Below are 20,363 nucleotides of genomic sequence, written 5' to 3'. Positions count from 1 at the left end.
TTTTTGGGGGACCTTGTTTATAGTTTTCTTGGCCGGGACTCTGGAGTATATGAATTCAAATCTGCCCTTAGACACTTACTAGCTGTGTAACTAACCACGGGCAAGTCACTTAAGCTTATTTGCCTTCGTTTCTTATCTGTAAAATGAGCTAAAGAAGGAAACGGCAAACTACTCCAGTATTTTGCCAAGAAAGCCTCAAATAGGGTCACAAAGAATTGGACATGCCTGAAAAATGACTGAATGATAACTGACTTTTTTCAGAAAAGATCTTTGTTCTACCAAATCAGAAGTGATCTTGGTTATCTTGCTATTCCCAAGCCACAACACCTCTCCCACCCTCCCCATTTGTATTATAATTATTTGTGAACAGGACACATTTTTATACTAGGTAAACTGTCTCTCTCTCTTTTTTTTTTTCATATTTGTGCCTAGCACAAAATAGATATTTAAAAATAATCAATATTTCTTCAGTTGAATGCAATGTCTTCTTTCTGCTTATGAATAAAACTCACAACTTTCCCTTTGGGTTGTTGGGCTTCACAGATAAAGTTTAAGGACATGCTATGTTTGCAAGTTGCTCAAATCCACCTTCATCAAGTTCACAATAGTTATTTCTTATATGATCCTATTTATTCAAATCTAGTTTAATACTCATGGAACAAAACTCTGGCCCCATGTTTGGGGAGTCGAGAGACCTGGATTCAAATATTGGCTCTGTCATTTACTGTTTGACTTTGGATTTGCACCTTAATCTTTTGCCTCATAGTTTATTTATTTGTATTTATAGTCGGACTCTTCAGCTCTAAATACGTAAATACAGATATGACCTTCTGCATTACAATTTTACCTATCACAGTCAATAAATATATGGCAGATTGGCATAAGACATTAAATGGGAATTTGGGGGGAATTTTGCAGAAGCCACAGATCACAGGAAAAGTTTAGAAAATCAGAAACGTACAAATTATATGTATAGTATTATGCAATACCAATATATTTTATCTTTTAATACCACAAAAGAAAAAAAAGAAAAAATTCAGACTTTTTAAAAAAACAATTAAAAAAAAAAACCTTACCTTCTGCCTTGGAATATTGATTCCTATGAATATGAATAAAACATGATATTTCAATACTTTGTATTGATTCCAAGGCAGAAGAGCGGTAAGGGCTAGGCAATGGGGATTAAGTGACTTGCTTAGAGTCATACAGCTAGGAAGTGTCTGAGGCCAGATTTGAACCCAGGACCTTCCATCTCTAGGCCTGGCTCTCAATCCACTGAGCCACCCAGCTGCCCCCAGACTTCTTCTCTAGTACAAAGTGTGGGCCAAAAAATTTTACACAGCTCTTCTGGATCACTGGGGCATCCCACCCCTAATCCCCAGTGATAAGGAAGGGATAATTTTAGATTTTAATGATAACTACCATTTATACTTCAGACAATGAAAAGCATTTTGTATACCTTATTTCATTTGACCCTGACAAGAAGCCTATACAGTTTGTATTTCAAGTATCCTTGTTTAACACTCAAGAAAATTGAGGCTTAGAAAGATGAATTCTTATGTGTGGTCTCTCTTTCACAAACCTACACATACACACATTATGTCAGACATGGAATTTGAACGTATGTCTTCAGGGTTGGATGCCAAATCTAGTATTCTACTTTTATGCTCCTATCAACTGAGGGGTGTTTTTTTTTAACACCAGAGGAAAGAAGTTCATAGACTCTTCAAATTGGAGTTCTTAAACTCTCTAGAAATGTTACCTTGATTTTCTAAGTTGTACTAAGTTGCCTTTTCTGAGCACTGTGGCTATCTGGCCTGAGCCAGCCAGTTTGAAGCAAGATAGCTATGCGCAGAATCTGTTGACAAAACATTCCAAGAGATGGGATGATAACTGAAAGTATAAATCACCTTCACCACCACCCCAGGTATCAGTTCCTCCAGGCAGCCTGATCCCAAGGGAAAGATGATGGCCAGCCAGTCTCAGGGAATCCAGCAGCTCTTGCAGGCAGAAAAACGAGCCAAAGATAAGTTGGAAGAAGCCAAGAAGAGTAAGTTTTCCCTGGTCTTGATGGGTATTTGCTTTTCTACTATTCATGGAATCCCTGGTTTCTAAATACTGATCTGCTCTGTCTCTGGAGTGAAATGGAGTTCTTTGAACCCAAACTAAATTTTTGAAATTGAGATCTTCTCACTAGGAGGCCAAGGCTCTCTATACACCTACTGCTTCCTTTGCACCAGTTTGTTTTTCCAAGCAGGCTTGTAACTAAATCCTTAAACAGATTCCCCTCTTGATTGCTTTTCATTCCAAGATTTAAAAATATTCCCATCACATGGCCTAGCTGTCTGCAGGCTAAACTCCAAAGCTAGCACTTCTAACTTTAACTGTTTTTCTGTGCTTCCTCTGATTTTCTCTTTTTCTTCATACAATAACATTGGTATGATACAGCTGTGTGTGTCCATGAGCAAATAAGTCTCACCCTTTGTTAGTTCAGTTTTCTTATCAATATGAAGGACAGAACAATATATTTAATACCTGCCACTAAGGTTGTTGTGAAGGTCTAATGAGGTCATTCAGTAAAAACTTCTTTTATAAAAACGAAAGCACTTTATAAATTTCAGTTACTAATTTTTATAATTTATATCCTTTTTATATTATAATTTACATATGTATAAATTATAATTTATATCCTTTTGTTCTCTCAACCTTTTCAATAGCATTCCAAAAGAAATGATGCTAGAAGCTAGATTTCTTTTGTGTTTCCCATTAGTACGAATTCTGCAGTAATTACTATTTCATGTTACCCATTAGTACGAATTCTGCAGTAATTACTATCACTGTCTCAGTGGATCTGTCAAAAACTACAGAAACAAAACTGAATTACAAGATAATCTATCTAAAATATTCCTAGAAGGTATAAACATGTTGTGCTTGGTCTCAAAGGCCTCTCTTGCTCTTGGAGGCAGATAGGAAGGATAACGTCCTAACAATTAGAATTAATTCCAAAAGTGGACTGTGCTATCAGGGAAAAGAGTGAGTAGATCCCTCTTCCCTCAATCTCAGAGGTTTTCAGGCAAAGCTAAAAGGTTCAGTTATTAGATATAACATAGAGGATCACTGGATAGATTCAGTGTTGATGTTTAAGGTCTCTCACAACTCTGATCCTGGATTTATGGTTCAGAAACCTGGACTCAAATCCCAATTCTCTAACTTAACTAGGGATGTGCCCTTGGTTGAATCACTGAAACTCAGTTTCATCTTCTTAATAATGGGGATAATAACAATAACTCATTTTTTTTAATTGAACATTAAGGTTTATAAAGTGCTTTTCAGACAATACTCCTTTAAGACAGGGCAATTTTTTTTTTTTATGATTCCTATACTTATCTCTTTATATGTTTGTTTCATATTGTAGTCAATATAATAATGGATACAGAATGATTTTATAAGTCATAAGCACTGTACATATGACATGTAAAGAAGGTATTCTTCTGTATTGTTAACTAGGCTTGTTAGAAATATTAGCGAGTGCTTAATTATGAAAGTAATGCCAATATTTCAATAGCATGGACAAATTCAAGTTAAAGTACTGTTAATGAGAAGCATTTCATTTTCAGTTAGATAAAAAAAGAAATAAAAGAAATCCATCCAATTCATGAGTTTGGGACACAAATTAGAAACTGGGAATGTTAAACTCATAATAAACTCTTTGGGATTCTTAGGATTAGGACTAATAATTTGATGGAGCAGACAATGGGGGTTTCAGAAAGGCCACACAAATCAAAAATCTCAGAGGTCTATAGTGGTGCCCAAATTTGTCAAGATTTGAATCATGGCTTAATCACCTTCTGGAGACCCACAGATTGTGCATTATAGCATTCTGCTAGTAAACACAGATAGAAAAAATCATCACAAGGTAGTTTAGAGGATCAAAATAGGTCATTAACATAAAAGCTCTTTGTAATCAGCCATTTTTTATTTATAAAGTATTATCTGATTTATATAAACATCATTTCCTAGAAGAAAGCACATAGATCTGAGGACAAGAAACTCTTTTCTCATCTTCTCTCTGACTCTTGAAGGTTCACCATAATTATAGAAACATACCTTCTCACCATTCCATGGTTGGAACTCTCCAGCCTTGCTTGATTAAGTCTGGCTGTTATCTTACCCAAAATGTCTAAATCTTTTATAAATTTACCTGTTACAATAGGAACATAAACTCATAGATCCATGGCTAGAAGGATCAGTGGTCATTTAGCCCAACCCTCTCATTTTATATATTAATGGACAAATTGTCGTACTTTGAATCAAGAAGATAAGTTTAAATCTCATCTCAGATACTTCTTATCTAAGTGATCCTGGTCAAGTCATATTCAGTTTTCCCATCTGCAAAATTATAAGGATAATGATAATATTGGCTTTACAGAGTTATTTTGGGAATCAAGGGATAACTACATAAAATAATTTCAAACTTTAAAGTGATGGATATATAAGTGCTAGTTGCTACTACTATTTATCACATGGGGAAAATATGATTAACCTGTCAATTGACAAGTTTGTGTCTGTGAGCTGATCAGGTCACTCCTCTATTCAATATACTCCTGTGGCTCCCTATTAACTTTCAGGATCAAATATAAAATCCTGTATTTGGTTTTTGAAACTCTTCATAATCTGACCCCTTTCTTTTTTTCCAGTCTTCTAATACCTTACTTCTCTTCACACATTCTTCCACCCAATGACATTGTCTTCCTTGCTGTTCCAAGAACTCCACACTCCATCTTCTGACCACATACATTTTCTTCTTCTATTTTTTTTTAAACCTTTACCTTGTATCTTAGAATTGATACTAAATATTGATTCTAAGGTAGAAGAGCAGTAAGGGCTAGGCAATTTGGATTAAGTGACTTACCCAGGATCATACAGCTAGGAAGACCAGATTTGACACATGCACTTTCACTGGCTATCTGTCCTCCATACCTTTCCCTCTCCCTCTTCAACTTCATCTCCTTGATTTTTTTTTTCACTTCAAACCTCAGCTAAAGTCTCTCTTTCTGAAAAAAAAATATTTTTCTCAGTCCTCCTTAACTTTATTGCCTTCCCTCTGTGATAAAATCCCACCTTCTACCATTAGGATTTCCTGATCTTCCTTAAAGCTAGTGTTTTACTTTTATTGATTATCTCTAATTTATCCTGTTTATTACTTGTATGTACCTACTTTTTTTTGCATGTTCCCTCTTTAGACTGTAGGCTCTTTGAGGTCTAGGACCCTCAGTGCCTGGCATAAATTTCTTAATAAAGGCTAATTGATTTGAGTTAATAGCACAAATACACAAACATATAAATAATATTTTAAAGTTAACAAAGAACTTCTCAACATTGCATTTTGAGGCAGCTAGTATAAATATTATTTTCATTATTTTTCAGATGAGGAAATTAAGGCTGAGCATAGTTAAGTGGACCATTCAGATAATAAAGTCAGGAATGAAACTCTGGTTTCTAGGTTGAATTCCAGCACTCTGCTCACTGTGTCATATTCCTGATTATATGAATGTTATGAATATGAAATAATTTTGAAAATGAGGCAAACTCTGACGCTGAGTCCACAGATTTCTAAAACATTTATATATTTTTTCTTACCAAAATTAAAGTAGTAAAATGTCCAAAAAAGGAAGCCAATTCTCTCTTAGACATGACAGTTGTTCATCTGTGTTTCCTGGCAAAAATTGTGGCATTAAACTCAATTTTAATCAATATCATTTTCTTTTCAAATGACTTTAATCAACCATCTCACTCTTCCAAACTTACTGGAAAAAAAGAGAAAATATTTTTCTCACTGATCATGTCAGCTAATGGAGGCGGTAGGGGGTGGGGAGTGGGAACAGCTCCAAATTCCATTCTATGGGCAAAAGATACACCCTTTTCTTTTTTTAAATTTATGGAAGGCTTGTCCAAATCCCTTAGTTAGTGTTCTCTCCTTCCTCAAATAATCCTGTCTATGCTTATCTGTTTACATATTAAATCTCCCCAGTAGAATGTAAATTACTTAAAACAGAGATTAGTCTCTGAAAAAGTGTGGCCTCTTAACCAGAAAGATCTAGATTCTAATTTAGCCCCTGACACATAATGCCTGTATGACCTTGGACAGGTCACTTAATTTCTTGGGTCTCTTATGCTTGGGAAGATGATGGTTACTCACCAGTGAAATTACAAGTCTCATATCTATCCTTCCACTGTATCCTCTGTACCTTACACACACACCGGGAGCTTGAAAAGGATGGGAAGCTGTGAGTATAGAAATACAAGGAATGCACTTAATATAGATGTTTCATTCTGAAGAACAACATGTGTAACTATAAAAATTGTATCAACATCTGTCGGTTATAAAATTATTTTCCAGGCCCACAAACTAAAGCAACAATAGGTAATTTTGTTTTCTACTAGTACTCCTTTTCAGTCATAACTATGTGGTTGAAAATTAAACCAAAGAGAGTAAATAGCTGGCCCCCCACAAAAACATTGGAGAAAATGTTTTGATTTCAGACAGGTAACCTTTGTTCTTGGTTTTGCCTACTGTTCTGCCCCAGAAAGCACGAGCTAGGAGACAGTTTTCACTGCCTAACACCAGATTTTCCCATTCAAAAATGGGCAGACAGCAATTTACAGTAGCTACATAAAATACCTAACCCAGACCATCCAAATGAATGCTGTTTATTCTGACAAAAGTAAATAAAACTTGACCTTCACAGCATTAGAAATCTGTTATTATATAACTGATCTTTTATGTTTTACTGTCTTTCTTTCTTTTCTTTCCTAAAGAGATATGGAATCAAAGAATTAATGCCAAAAGGAACCTTCCCTCTTGCCTTTTAAAAAAATTTTCCCCGTGAAGATGAGATCAAAAGCTTGAATAATTTAGAGGTTTAATCATTTAAATAACTTTTCATGATCCTATCTGGCATTTGCTTGGCAAAATAATGAAGTGGTTCACCATTTCCTTCTCCAGCTCATTTTACAAATGAGGAAACTGAGGCAAACAGGGTTAAATGACTTGCCCAAGGTCACACAACTAATAAGTGTCTGAGACTGTATTTGAATGAAAAAAGTTAAGTCTTTCTGACTCCAGGCCTGGCACTCTAATCACTGTACCACCTAGCTGCCCTAAATAATTTAGTAGGTCAGCTAATTCAGATAATTGAACTCAGTGGTGAAATGCTAAGAGCACTGGAGTCAGATTCAGACAACTTGGTTTCCATCCCTCACCTTGTCACTGGTGTGACTGTAGGAAAGTGACTTTAACCCTTTTAGTTTCATTGTCTTCATTGGTAAAATGGAGAGAATCATCCTTTTACTCTGTACCTCACAGGACAGCAAAGAAAGCTTTTGAAAAACCATGAAATTCTTGTTACCAGTTTTTAAACTAGCGGTTCTTTGTGTGTGTGTGTGTGTGTGTGTGTGTGTGTGTGTGTGTGTGTGTGTGTATGTATATATATCCTAATGCATATACATATATGTACATATATGTGTGTAACAAAATTAAATCTTTAGAACTAAAAGGGACTTAGAGGCAACCAAGTCGAATCCTTTACTTTTACAGAGGAGAAAACTGAGGTCCCTAAAGTCTTTGAGGAGGAGGATTTTATAAGAGTAGGAACATAACAAATCTGATTAATCCATTAACCAGAATAGGGAAGCTAACTCTCAGAGATGGAATGGACTTCAGAGATAAACTAGTTCAACCTGTACTTAGCCATTGTACTATAACAGAGAAGCTATTGTCATGCTTCTGCTGGAAGATTTTCTGTGAGAGGAAAACTGCATACTTGCTCCTCACAAGGCAGTCCATCCCACTTTGGGACAGTTCTAATTGTGAGGAAGTTTTTTTTAACTAAAGCTACATTTCTGCAAATTACCATAGGATGATAGGACCATAAAATTGGAATTGGGAGGAATCTTAAAAATGATCTAAACCAATCTCCTCATCTTACTCATAAGGAAATGGGTTTAGCCTTCCCAATAAGATCAGGGGTGAAGCAAGAATGTCTATCATCACTGTGAATATTCAATATTTGTTTTAGAAATGTCAGCTTCAGCTATAAGACAAGAAGAAATTGGAGGAATAAAAATACAATGAGGAAACAAAACTACCATTTTTTTGCAGATAGGATGGTATACTTAGAGAACTCTAAAGAATCAATTAAAAAACTCCTTAAAACAATTAACAACTTCAGCAAATAAACCCACATAAATCATCAGAATTTCTATATCAACAAAACGCAGTGGGAAGAGAAAGAGAAATTCCTTTTTAAATAACTGCAGACAGTAGAAAATACTTTGGAGCCTCCCTGCCAAGACAAACCCAGGGATTATAGGAACACAGTTATAAAATTTTCAAACAAATAAAAACAGACCTAAAAAATTGGAGAAATATTAATTGCTTGTGGGTAGGTCTATAATTTGCTTATTTAGTTCCACACCAATTAAACTACCAAAGAATTATTTTGTAGGCCTAGAAAAAAAGAAGATTCATCTAGAAAACAAAAGGTCAAGAATATCAAGGGAATCAGTGAAACAAAAAATGTGAAGGAAGTGGCCCGGTAGTTCCAGATTTCAAACTATCTTGTGAAGCAGTAGTCATCAAAACAATATGGTACTGGATAAGAAATAGAGTTGTGAATCAGTGGAAATAAAGTAGGTACACAATACATAGTAGTAAAGTAGCCACAGTAGCCTGGTGTTTGATAAACCTCAAAAGATCCATACTTTGGGAGTAAGAAAGAAGTCATCATATGGCAAAAATTGCCGGGAAAATAAGAAAGCAGTTTGGCAGAAAGTAGGTGCAAACATTTTATACTGTATTCCAAGATAAGGTCAAAATGGATAAGTGATTTTGACAAAAATGGTGACTTAAGTAAATTCAGGAAGCATAGAAAAACTTGTCAGAATTATAGATAAGGGAAGGGATAAAGAGTATCATGAAAAGTAAGATAGATCTTTTTTTTTTTTTTTTAATTAAACCGTTACCTTCCATCTTGGAGTCAATACTTTGTATTGCTCCAAGGCAGAAGAGTGGTAAGGGTAGACAATGGGGGTCAAGTGACTTGCCCTGGGTCACACAGTTAGGAAGTGTCTGAGGTCAGATTTGAACCTAGGACCTCTTGTCTCTAGGCCTGCCTCTCAATCCACTGAGCTACCCAGCTGCCCCCAGATCATTTTGATTATATGAAATTAAAAACTTTTTTGCCAACAAACTAATATAACCAAAATTAGAAAGAAAACAGGAAACTGGGGGTGGGAGAGGTAGATTTTATAGCAAGTTTCTCTGATAAAGCCCTCGTTTCTCAAATATATAGAGGATAGAACCAAATTTATAAAAATAAGAGCTATTCCCTAGTTGATAAATGGCAAAAGCATATGAACAGGCAGTTTTTAAAAGAAATCAAATCCATAAATAGTCACATGAAAAAAATGCTCTAAATCACTACTGATTAGAGAAATTCAAATTAAAACAACTCTGAGATATGACCTCATGCCTATCAGATTGGCTAATATGACAGAAAAGGAAAATGACAAATGCTGGAGGGGATGTGGAAAAATGAGGACACTAATGCACTGTTGGAAGAGTTGTGACCTAAACCAATCATTCTGGAGGACAGTTTGGAATTAGGTCCAAAGGCCTATAAAATTGTGCATTCCCTTTGACCCATGACTGCTAAGTATGCATCCTAAAAATACCAAAGAAAAGATTAAAGGATCTATTACGCAAAAACATTTTTAGCAACTATTTTGGAGATTGAGGGAATGCCTATCAACTGAGGAATGGCTGAACAAATTGTGGTATATGATTTTGATGAAATATTATTGTGCTATCAGAAAAAAAACCCAACTCCCAAATCTGATATAAGAAATGACAAGCAGGAGTATCAGAAAAACCTGGGGAAACATATTAACTTATGAAAAGTGAAGTGAACAGGACCAGGAATAAATGCTAAGTTGTACATTGTTCAAGTTTAAAGACTCAACCACAGAGGGATAGGGAAGATTGTCTTAACAAGCAGTTCTTGGGAGAATAAAAAGAAAATCGCTTTCCTCAAATTTCCTAGGGTCTCTATTAGTTGTCTAACTCAACATAAGTCAGCAATGTGATGTTGCCGCCCAACTTGGTTGCCATTAATAGGACATTTGTTTTGCTCACTAGAATATGGTTCCTTTGTACAATATTTGCAAAAACTGATCACCCCATACCAGGGTGGTCTCCAGTATTTCCTATTTCATTGTAACTAAGTGTAGGACTAGAAAATTCTGTTGTCTTCTTATCTCTACCAGTCAAGGATGTGGCTCAGTTTGTGGTTTGAAATAATGCCATTGTTTTTTATCTATTGACAAAAATCTTAATTCAATTCACTGCATGGCAAGAGAAGTCTGTGGATTTGAATTAATTGATTTTATTTTACCTACACTTAGCCCTTTTTACCAAATGTTTAGCTACATGGAGAGACCAAAGCAACCAACAAACGTGGAAATTAACATATTGCTCCAAAACCAATGAAATTTTTCTTGTTTTAAGTTGACCACAGCACTGCCTGGGAGTCTAAGGAATTTTGTTAATTAAATGATTCCTGGCTAGGATTCAATGTGATGTTTAACTGTGAGTAAAACATTACCCTATAAGTTACGAGGACTATGGCTTCCTCCTGCTTATCCCCAAATTCTGCTCTAAGTAGCCTTTTGTTTTATCTTTATTGTGTCATGGATCTATGGACACTTACTTAGAATTCTAAAAATTTTTTTAAATGAATAATTGAAGGGAATGCTAAATTTGAGTTTAATAAATAAAAAGATGTAATTTGTTTTTATCATCCAAGCTCTTAGATTCCCTGAAATGGGACCCCAAAGGGGTCCATGTGTCCTAGATTGAGCCTAAGGTTATTTTGTCACTTCTATATTTAACAACAGCAGATGTTTTAGCAGTTGTTATTGTTGTTTAGTCAGTTTTTGTGTCTAACTCTTCATGACCACATTTGGGGTTTTCTTGGCAAATATACTGGCGTGATTGGCCATTTCCTTCAATAATTCATTTTATAGATGAAGAAACCGAGGCAAACAGAGTTAAAAGTAACTTGTCCAGGGTCATATTTGAATTCTGGTCCTCCTGATACCAGGGCCAGTGCTCTATCCATTGTACCATCTACCTGCCCCTATTTTAGAAGTACACTTTAAAAAATATTACTAATTATGCCCATATTTCCCACAAAAGCTTTTTGGAGAGATAGCACAGGCAAACTTCAGTTACTGTCATGATGGATGATGGTAGTGACTGTCAAGTTCCCTTCAAAGATTTCACTCAATTCAATGATCACCTACTGCTACACTCTACCTTGGAAAATACAAAAACTAAGGCAAAATCAAGCTGAATCAAAGAGTTCCTTCCTTCCTTCTCTTAAGGAGCTTACATCCTACTGCTCCAGAGTTTATAGTCTCCTTCATCTTTTAAGTTAGACCTTTCCAATGAACTTGAGCAGGCCCCTCTAAGATGAAAAAAGAAGTCATCACTCTAAAGCACTCTTTACAAGCCCAAACCTGGCAAGGAACTGATTTTGAGAAGAAAAAATATCTATCAACCCAACTCATAAATCTAAGGCAGTGGCCAAAAGAGTATAAGGTAAATGCCTAAGATACCTCAGCAAGAGGTGGATTATTATATAGGAGAAGAGGAGGCAGAATAAAGACAGAGAAAGCTGAGATGGTGTCCTCAAAGCTACTACTAGGCCAGGCCACCCCTTTGCCATTGCCCTTTCCTTTTGTTATACCCCCACTATATCTCCCAGAACCAGGTCCCTCTCCCAGGTCTGTAGTTTGCAGTTTACCCTATGCACTGTATATTCTTTTTAAAAATAAATTCAAATATATATTTTGTTAAACATTTCACAATTACACATAAAAAATCTTTAACATTCATGTTTTACAATTTTGAGTTCTGAGTTCTCTCCCCCTCTCACCCCTTGAGAAGACAAGCAGTAGGATACTGATTTTATATATATGGAGTCATGCTAAACATATTGTGCTAGATCTTAAAATTCAGAGAGAGAAGATGGCTTGGCATTCTCTGCTACCTTCCACTTCCTTGGAAGATTTGAAGGATTGATAAGTCTATCATGGAAGGAAACAAAGTCTGGATTCCTTAGGGACAAACTAGCCCCTCCCCCTATGACCATATCCAATTTGTCAGCCATTTTAGTGGAACAAGGGAGGTAAAAGAGGGCAACCCCCAAGGTGGGACCCCTAAGACCTCCAAAGAAGTTCCTTTACAAACTAGCCCCATCTTGCCTCCTTCCCACAGCTATGCTCATGATTTCTTCACTAACCTGCCCTTGTTCCTAATGATCTAGGTATCAGAATTCTTAGTTACTTCTCTGGCAAGTAGACCAATCCAACTGGAATGTGAAGTACATGAAAAGGAAACATGTATGGAAAAGTAGGCTTTTGCAACAGGTTTTGAAAGCTACAACTAGAAGTTTGTATTTTATTGCAATGACAATAGTGAGAAGTTGAAGATTCTTGAGCAGATAAATGATATGGTCTGAACTTTGTTTTAGGGAGATTCTTTTCGTATCTTTCTAGATGAATTAGAAGAGGATAATGGAATCAAGGAGATAAAAAGAGAAACTTGCAATATTCTAGGTGAGAGGACTGAGGGTCTGACCTAAGAAGATAGCAGAAAGAACAGAGAATGGGATGCATCAAGTAATCTTGGAATATTTATTAATTATCTTCAATTTTTCAGACACTATACTTGGTGCTGGGAGTACTCCCCCAAACCCTCTGAAACAACTTCAGCTTTCAAAAAAGCTTACATTCTCTAAGAGGAATTAACATTCTATTGAGCAGATGTGAGAGATATTGTAGAAGCAAGCTTGACCCGGCTTGACAAGTGATTGGATAAGAGAGATAAAGGATTGGGAAGAATGAAAGATTATGTTGAGGACAAACCATCTGGATTCTTAGAAGGACTATGGTGTTTTCAACAGAAACCAGAAAATTGGTGGAAGAGGTTTAGAGGGGATATCATCAGCATCCTCTAAGCAATATCTGAATTTACTGAATTTTTTGCTTTTCATTTTTCTGTTTTGATTTAGAAATAGTCTTTTTATGAAATTATATCATTGAAGCCTGCTCAGTCATATTTCAAATATGAACATAAATAAATATGCATAAGATCTTTGATTTTAACTCCAGGTATAAGAACTCCTTTCCTTTCTCTACCAAGGGGGAAACTACTCCATAACTCAATTTCATCTCTACATTCTACATTCCTTTCCTGGCTCATTGCCTATAGGTAATCTTTCCTTTCCCTTCTTTCCAGAATCCCTACATGTTCTGTCTTTCTCCAGTAGAATATGAACTCCTTAAGGCATTTGCTTTTATTTCTTTCTATCTCTCATTACTTACCACATTGCCTGGCACAGAATAGTGCTTAATAAATGCTTTTCTCTCTCTCTCATTCTCTCTCTCTCTCTCTCTCTCTCTCTCTCTCTCTCTCTCTCTCTCTCTCTCTCTCTTTTTCTCTCTCTCAAATTGCTGGAGAAACACAAAGGTTACCTAGGGTCATATAGCATTTAAGGTCTTCCTGACTCCAAGCCAGCCCTCTACACATCATGCCACCCATCCTGCCTCCTTATCAATTTTTTTACATTTATCCATTAATATTTGTTCATTAACAATAACAATAACAACAATAATACCAATAAAAACAAACCTTTAGGACAGCTGGGTGGCACAGTGGATAGAGCAATAGGCTTGGAATTAGGAAGACTCATCTTCCAGAGTTCAAATCTGACCTTAGACACTGATTAACTGTGATTCTGGGTAAGGCACTTAAACCCATTTGCCTTGTTACTTCATCTATTAAATGAGCTAGTGAAGGAAATGGAAAATCATTCTAGTATTTTTGCCAAGAGACAACCCCCACCAAAAATTGGTGTCATGAAGAGTAGAATATGACTGAAATTACTGTACAACAAAAATGGCCCCATAACATTTACACAGTGATTTCCCACAATTACCCTGTGAGGTAGGTCATGCAGCAAACATTTCTCAAGTACATAGTGTGTGTAAAGATCTGTGCTAATATCCATATGATTTTTACTTCATATGGGGAATATGACTCAGTCTGTCAAACTTTGATTTTATGTTGTTTGTATTAAGATAGAGAAAACTATACCAAACATTCTATATTGTATTTGTAATGAAAGACCACAAATAAATCAGCTTCTAAATGATTGTCTATTGAAAAAAGGAGTTAAGAAAAAGACAAAATCAGATAAATGGCCAATAGTAATTTGTATAACATTTTCTGGCTTACAAAGTGTTTTCTTTGCAGTAATCTTATGAGGTAGGTCATGCAAGCATTTTATCCCTATTTTACAAATAAAGAAAATAAGTTTTTGACTGTTTATGATCAGCTCATGTTTACAGAGACATTAACTAACTAAGTTAGACTTTGAACTGGAAGTTTCTTACAGCAAGTCCAGTGTTCTTTTTTATTTTGAGGTTATTTTTTAAAACCCTTAACTTCTGTGTATTGGCTCCTAGGTGGAAGAGTGGTAAGGGTGAGCAATGGGGGTCAAGTGACTTGCCCAGGGTCACACAGCTGGGAAGTGTCTGAGACTGGATTTGAACCTAGGACTTCTCTAGGTTTGTCTCTAGGCCTGACTCTCAATCCACTGGGCTACTCAGCTGCCCCTCCAATATTCTTTAAAGGACAATGCCTCTCTCCTGAAGAAAAAGCAGAGATGGGAAAGAGAAAGTGTCCAAGTAAGAGATCTGCCAAATCGAGCCCTAGGATAATGGTATATTAGTAATATCTTGAAAAGAGAGATTTCCTATATAAATAGATTTCGTATATTTGTAATTACAGACTGAGAGAAATTTATTTATTTACATTTCTGATATGTATATACATTTTCTTCTTACCTTTTTTTCTTTAAAAGCTAGTAAAAATCAATAATAATCTTGGAGAACAGAGACTGAAACATACCTCACATCTCTTGGAGGAAAGTTGGGGAATGGAAGGAGCATATTTTGTTGCATACTTTGCCAAACATGGTCTGTCTTTCAGTTGTTTATTCCTCACAGCTTATATTTCACTACAAGGGAGAATTTGGCTCAGAGATAGGAAGATTTGCTGAAATAACTATGATATAAAAACCAAATATTCTGCTAACTTTATTTTTTAAAAATAAAAACAAATTTAAAAACAAAAGCTATGGAAAAGAACACTGGGATTCTTTGCACAGGATAAATTTCCTCATCAGTTTTTCTAACTCTTGCCCCAAAATAATTTCAGGAAATTGAGACTTTTCTACTTTTCTACCTTTTAAAATGAGGTGTATTAAAACAGAACAAAGAAACCAGTATGCTATCCATAACATTCCCAGAACATAATATTGTCTCACACTTCAAATGTATCTGTTTTCACAACAAATCAAGCTTGTTTGGGGAATAGCTAAACTCTATGGACAAAGGTCATGTCTCATTCATATAAGTACTTCTCCTAATAGTTAATACATTCCACCAAGCATTATGGGTTCTTAATAAAAAAAAATTTTTTTAAATTGAAGGTAGCTAGAAGGAGCAGTGGATAGAGCACCAGACCCAGAGTCCAGAAGACCTCTGTTCAAGTTCAGCATCAGACATTTATCAGCTAACTGATCATGGGCAAGACACTTAACCACTGTATGCCTTCACTTTTTTTTTTTAAACCCTTACCTTCCGTCGTGAAGTCAATACTGTGTATTGGCTCCAAGGCAGAAGAATGGTAAGGGCTAGGCAATGGGGGTCAAGTGACTTGCCCAGGGTCACACAGCTGGGAAGTGTCTGAGGTCAGATTTGAACCTAGCATCTCCCGTCTCTAGGCCTGACTCTCAATCCACTGAGCTACCCAGCTGCCCCCTGCCTTCACTTTTTGCTTATAAAATCAAAATAATAACAGCACCTACCTCTCAGGGTTGTTTGACCACCAAATGAGATAATATTTATAAAGCACTTAGCACAGTGCCTGGTACATAGAATGGGCTATGTAAATGCTAGCTATCATCATTATCATTATTATTAATGGAATTACTGGCATGGCACCAAGGGAACAACAATCAGATTTATGTTTTCAATGGTTATGACCATGGCTTTTTGTAAGTTTAAATTCCAGGCTCCAATGGAAAAATTTTACAAAGGAATTACATGGTATAATGAAGTGAGTTATAAAGAGAGTCATAAGAACCAGGTCTAGGCACAGATAAGTGGTGTCAACATAGAGGACAGCTGTAGAAAGAGTATTCAATTGTAATCAGAGGACAGAGGGGCTTATAACCTGGCTTCAAAGCTCAGTTCTGTTATTTATTACTTATTTGATCTTGGAGAAGTAGCTTATTCTCTCTACATCTTGATTATCTCTTCTATAAAATGGGAAGCTTAGACTAGATGACTTCAAATGTCCCTGTTAACTCAAGATTTGATACTCATCTCTAAAGCTGGCATAATATGACTATTTTTTTTTCTGAAAAATTTTATTTAAGTAATTGATTTAGAATATTTTTCCATGGTTACGTGATTCATGTTCTTTCCCTAACTTCTGCCCCCCTAAACCCTGCCCCTCCAGCCAATGAATAATTCCACTGGGTTTTACACATGTCATTGATCAAGATCTATTTCCATATTATTAATATTTGCATTAGAGTGATCACTTAGATTCTACATTTCCAATCATGATACGACTATTTTTTTTTTTAATTTTTTTTTCTTGTTTTTTAAACCCTTAACTTCCGTGTATTGTCTCATAGGTGGAAGAGTGGTAAGGGTGGACAATGGGGGTCAAATGACTTGCCCAGGGTCACACAGCTGGGAAGTGTCTGAGGCCAGCTTTGAACCTAGGACCTCCCATCTCTAGGCCTGGCTCTCAATCCACTGAGCTACACAGCTGCCCCCATGATACGACTATTTTTTAAAGAAAATGTAAAATAAATTTATTTTAAAATAAAATATTAGAATCTTTTGTTTTTTATTCTATCACCAACAATTTTCCAGTGTCCTTTCCTTAATCTCCAGAAGGCTAGCTCATGTAACAAATATTTTTAAAAGAAAAAAGCTGGCAAAACTGATTAATAAAATTAAAAAGTCTTAAAATATATGCAGTATGCCACATCTGTGGAAGTCAGCCTTCTACAAAGGCATGGGATGGATGTCTTCTCAGATCTCTTTTTTTGGAACTATACTTTGTGATTTTGCTAATATTCATTATATTCATTAGTAATTGTTTTGTGGTTGTTCTTAAGTATAATAGGACTGCATCATTTATACCTACTCTATAGAGCTATTGTGAGGGTCGAAGGACATAAAGTATGTGAAATTCTTGGTTAAGTTATATTATTACTGTTATTTTGTTCATTGAGAAATGAATGTATCTCCAATTGAGAATACTCCCCAGAACTCTTGTTTCTGAGTCATTTTCAGTCATGTTGGACTCTTCATGACCCTATTTGGGTGTTTCTTGGCAAACATATTGAAATGGTTTGCCATTTCCTTCTCCAGCTCATTTTTACAGATGATGAAACTGAGGCAAATAGTCCTTACGAACACACTCCATACTTCTTCCAGCTTAGAAGAACACCTGAGAAACTATAGGGTAGACTCATGGCTTTTCCCTTTTGGCTCTTCTATATTAGTCCTTCCAAGACAATGAGGTCATCTTCAGATTTGGAGACCTGATTTTCCAGATAGAGCAGCAAGTAAGAGGTTAATGTAAGAGAACTCCATTTACTCATTTTTATTTCACTCTAGTGAAACAGCAGGGACTAGCAGTAGTTCCTTCCATGGAATGTAATCAGAAGCAACATATGCAGGATCACATACAGTGGCAGCTGCTGAGTAGATCCAGAAAATTGCTGAGCCACCAGGTATTTCTCTACAGCTTTCCCACTTAATTGAATAGGAACCAGCAGGTGCCTAGTATCATGATAGGTAGATATCATGGACACACTGAGAGACTGTCACTGGGAGAAGAATCTGATATATGGCATTGTTAGAAGTCCTGGATTTGGGTCTGGAGTGGAACAAACAATAACTTTCCTAAAACCTTCTTTCTTATGCTTTTAGCATCTTTATTTTTAAACCTGCAGATCCGATATCTTTACATTTAAAAATGGAGTAAAGATGTGACCAGTTCGGATAATAATGTGATTTTTCTCACTATTCTATTTTAAGTTAAAGTTGACTATTCAATTAATTTTAACAAATACTTATGGAGCATCAGTTGAATGAAAGGCATATTTTAGGAGCTGTAAGAGATATGGTAATAAATAAGAAACATGAGAACTTACATAGTGTTTTAAAATATGAAAAACGCCCATTTATTCATTCATGTGCTTCTTGAAGACACTCTTCCCTCAAAGAGTTTAGAAATCTAGTAGAAGAAAGGTGGCTAATATGTAATAACTATTATTCAAAGCAGAATATGATAAATGCTATAACAGGTAGAAGCAGAATGTTTGGGGGGTTCAGAAGAGGGAGTGGGTATATGTGGTTGGAGATGATTAAAAATAGCTTTTACATAGCACTTTAAGGTTTGCAGAGTTCTTTACAAATATCTCATTTTATCTTCACAAGCTTTTGAAGTAACTGCTATTGGCATAGGTATTTTACAAATGAGGAAACTGAGACAGAGATTAAATGACTTGTCCTGAGTCACAAAGCTAAGAGGCTAGATGTGAAGTCATTTTCTTTATTCCAAGTCAAGTATTCTAACCACTTTGACACAATGAATGAATGAGAAGTTGGCATATGAGTTGATCCTTCAGTTTAACCCTTTCACATGCATTTGTTGAGCACTGTTATGTTGCAGACATAATTCTAGGCAATGAGTACACAAAGACAAAAAAATAGCAACAATAAACAGTGCCTCTCTTCATGGTGCTTACATTCTCTTGGATGAAAACAATCTGTGAAGGGGCAGCTAGGTGGCTCAGTGGATTGAGAGCCAGGCCTAAAGACAGAAGATTCTGGGTTCGAATTTGACCTCAGGTACTTCCTTGCTGTATGACCCTGGCAAATCACTTCATCCCAAATGCCCAGCCCTTACTGCTCTTCTGCCTTGGAGCCAATACTAAATATTGATTCCAAGACAGAATAAAGGGCTTAAAAACAAACAAATCTGTGCATAGAAATATACATTTTCAAGGTACTAACAATTGGGAGGGAATAGAATGCACTTCTTGTGGGTAGCATCTGAGCTGAGTCTTGAAAGAAAAGGGATTCATTGAGTTAGAATTGAAGAAGTGCATTCCAGGCATGTGAGTTTGCTTGTACAAAGGGACAGTCACAGGTTAACATTTGTCATTTATGAAGATCAGCAGGCAAACCCAATTGGCTGGAATACAAAATGCAAGAAGACTAATGTCTTTAATAATGTAAGATAAGAAGAGCCTAGAGCCCTGCGAAGGGCATTAAATGACAAACAGAGCTTACACTTTATCCTAGAGTGAGAGAGGGTATCTAGAGCAGAGGAGTGGTACCGGCAGATCTGTACTTTAGGAAAACCACTTTGATTGCTTTGTGGAAGATGGATTACAGAAAAGAGACACTAGATGCATACAGACCAATTGGGAGTATAGCAGTGGTCCAGGAAAGAGATGACATGGGGCCTCAGAAAGCAGGGGGTAAGGGGGAAAGAAGTGGAGATGAGGGAGAAGGAATTGATATAAGATATATTGTAAAGGTTAGAATTGACAAGACCTGGCAATTGATTGGATTTGAGTTGTAATAGGCATTCCAGTGGAAGAGGGTTGAGGGGAGGATGGGCCATCCATGCCGTCGTAGAATCAATTAACAAGCACATATTGGGCATTTACTAATTCTACATAGCATTAGATTTGAATGAAAGAAAACTATATTATAGAAAGCCTCTTTATTACAAAGATTGTCAATATTTCAAGAGCCTATTATTTCATTAGCGTGGTCACTCTCTTCACTATCAGCTTTAAACCTCTCCATTTCTTTTCATTGTTGTTTCAGTTATGTCTGACTCTTGGTAATCCCATTTGTGACCCCATTTTCTTTGCAAAGATATGAGTGGCTTGCCATTTCCTTCTCTAGCTCATTTTACATATGAGGAAACAGAAATGACTTGCCCAAGGTCACATAGATATGAAGTATCCAAGACCAGATTCAAACTCAGGAAGATGTCTTCCTAACTCCATGTGCAGGACTCTGTTCCCTGCACCACCTAGATGCTTCTCTATGTGCTGTAGTTAAGAAAAAAATCTTTTCAAATCTGGCCTCAGATACTTCCTAACTGTGTGATCCTGGGCAAGTCA

At 36.2% G+C, this 20,363-nt stretch overlaps 1 protein-coding gene across 1 annotated transcript in view; it reads left to right on the top strand.

The window, feature by feature from the left end:
• Nucleotides 1-1,948: 1,948 nt before the first annotated feature.
• Nucleotides 1,949-20,363, top strand: part of ATP6V1G3 (ATPase H+ transporting V1 subunit G3) — a 34,975-nt gene continuing 16,560 nt past the window's right edge. Inside the window, exon 1 of the mRNA XM_044673185.1 lies at nucleotides 1,949-2,050. Coding sequence (XP_044529120.1) covers nucleotides 1,966-2,050 — 85 coding nt within the window. The 5' untranslated portion in view covers nucleotides 1,949-1,965. The remainder of the gene's footprint in view (nucleotides 2,051-20,363) is intronic.

The sequence above is a fragment of the Gracilinanus agilis genome, chromosome 4 (assembly GCF_016433145.1).
Source record: "Gracilinanus agilis isolate LMUSP501 chromosome 4, AgileGrace, whole genome shotgun sequence".
Taxonomy (NCBI): Eukaryota; Metazoa; Chordata; class Mammalia; order Didelphimorphia; family Didelphidae; genus Gracilinanus; species Gracilinanus agilis.
This window is presented reverse-complemented; position numbering and strand designations above follow the sequence as displayed.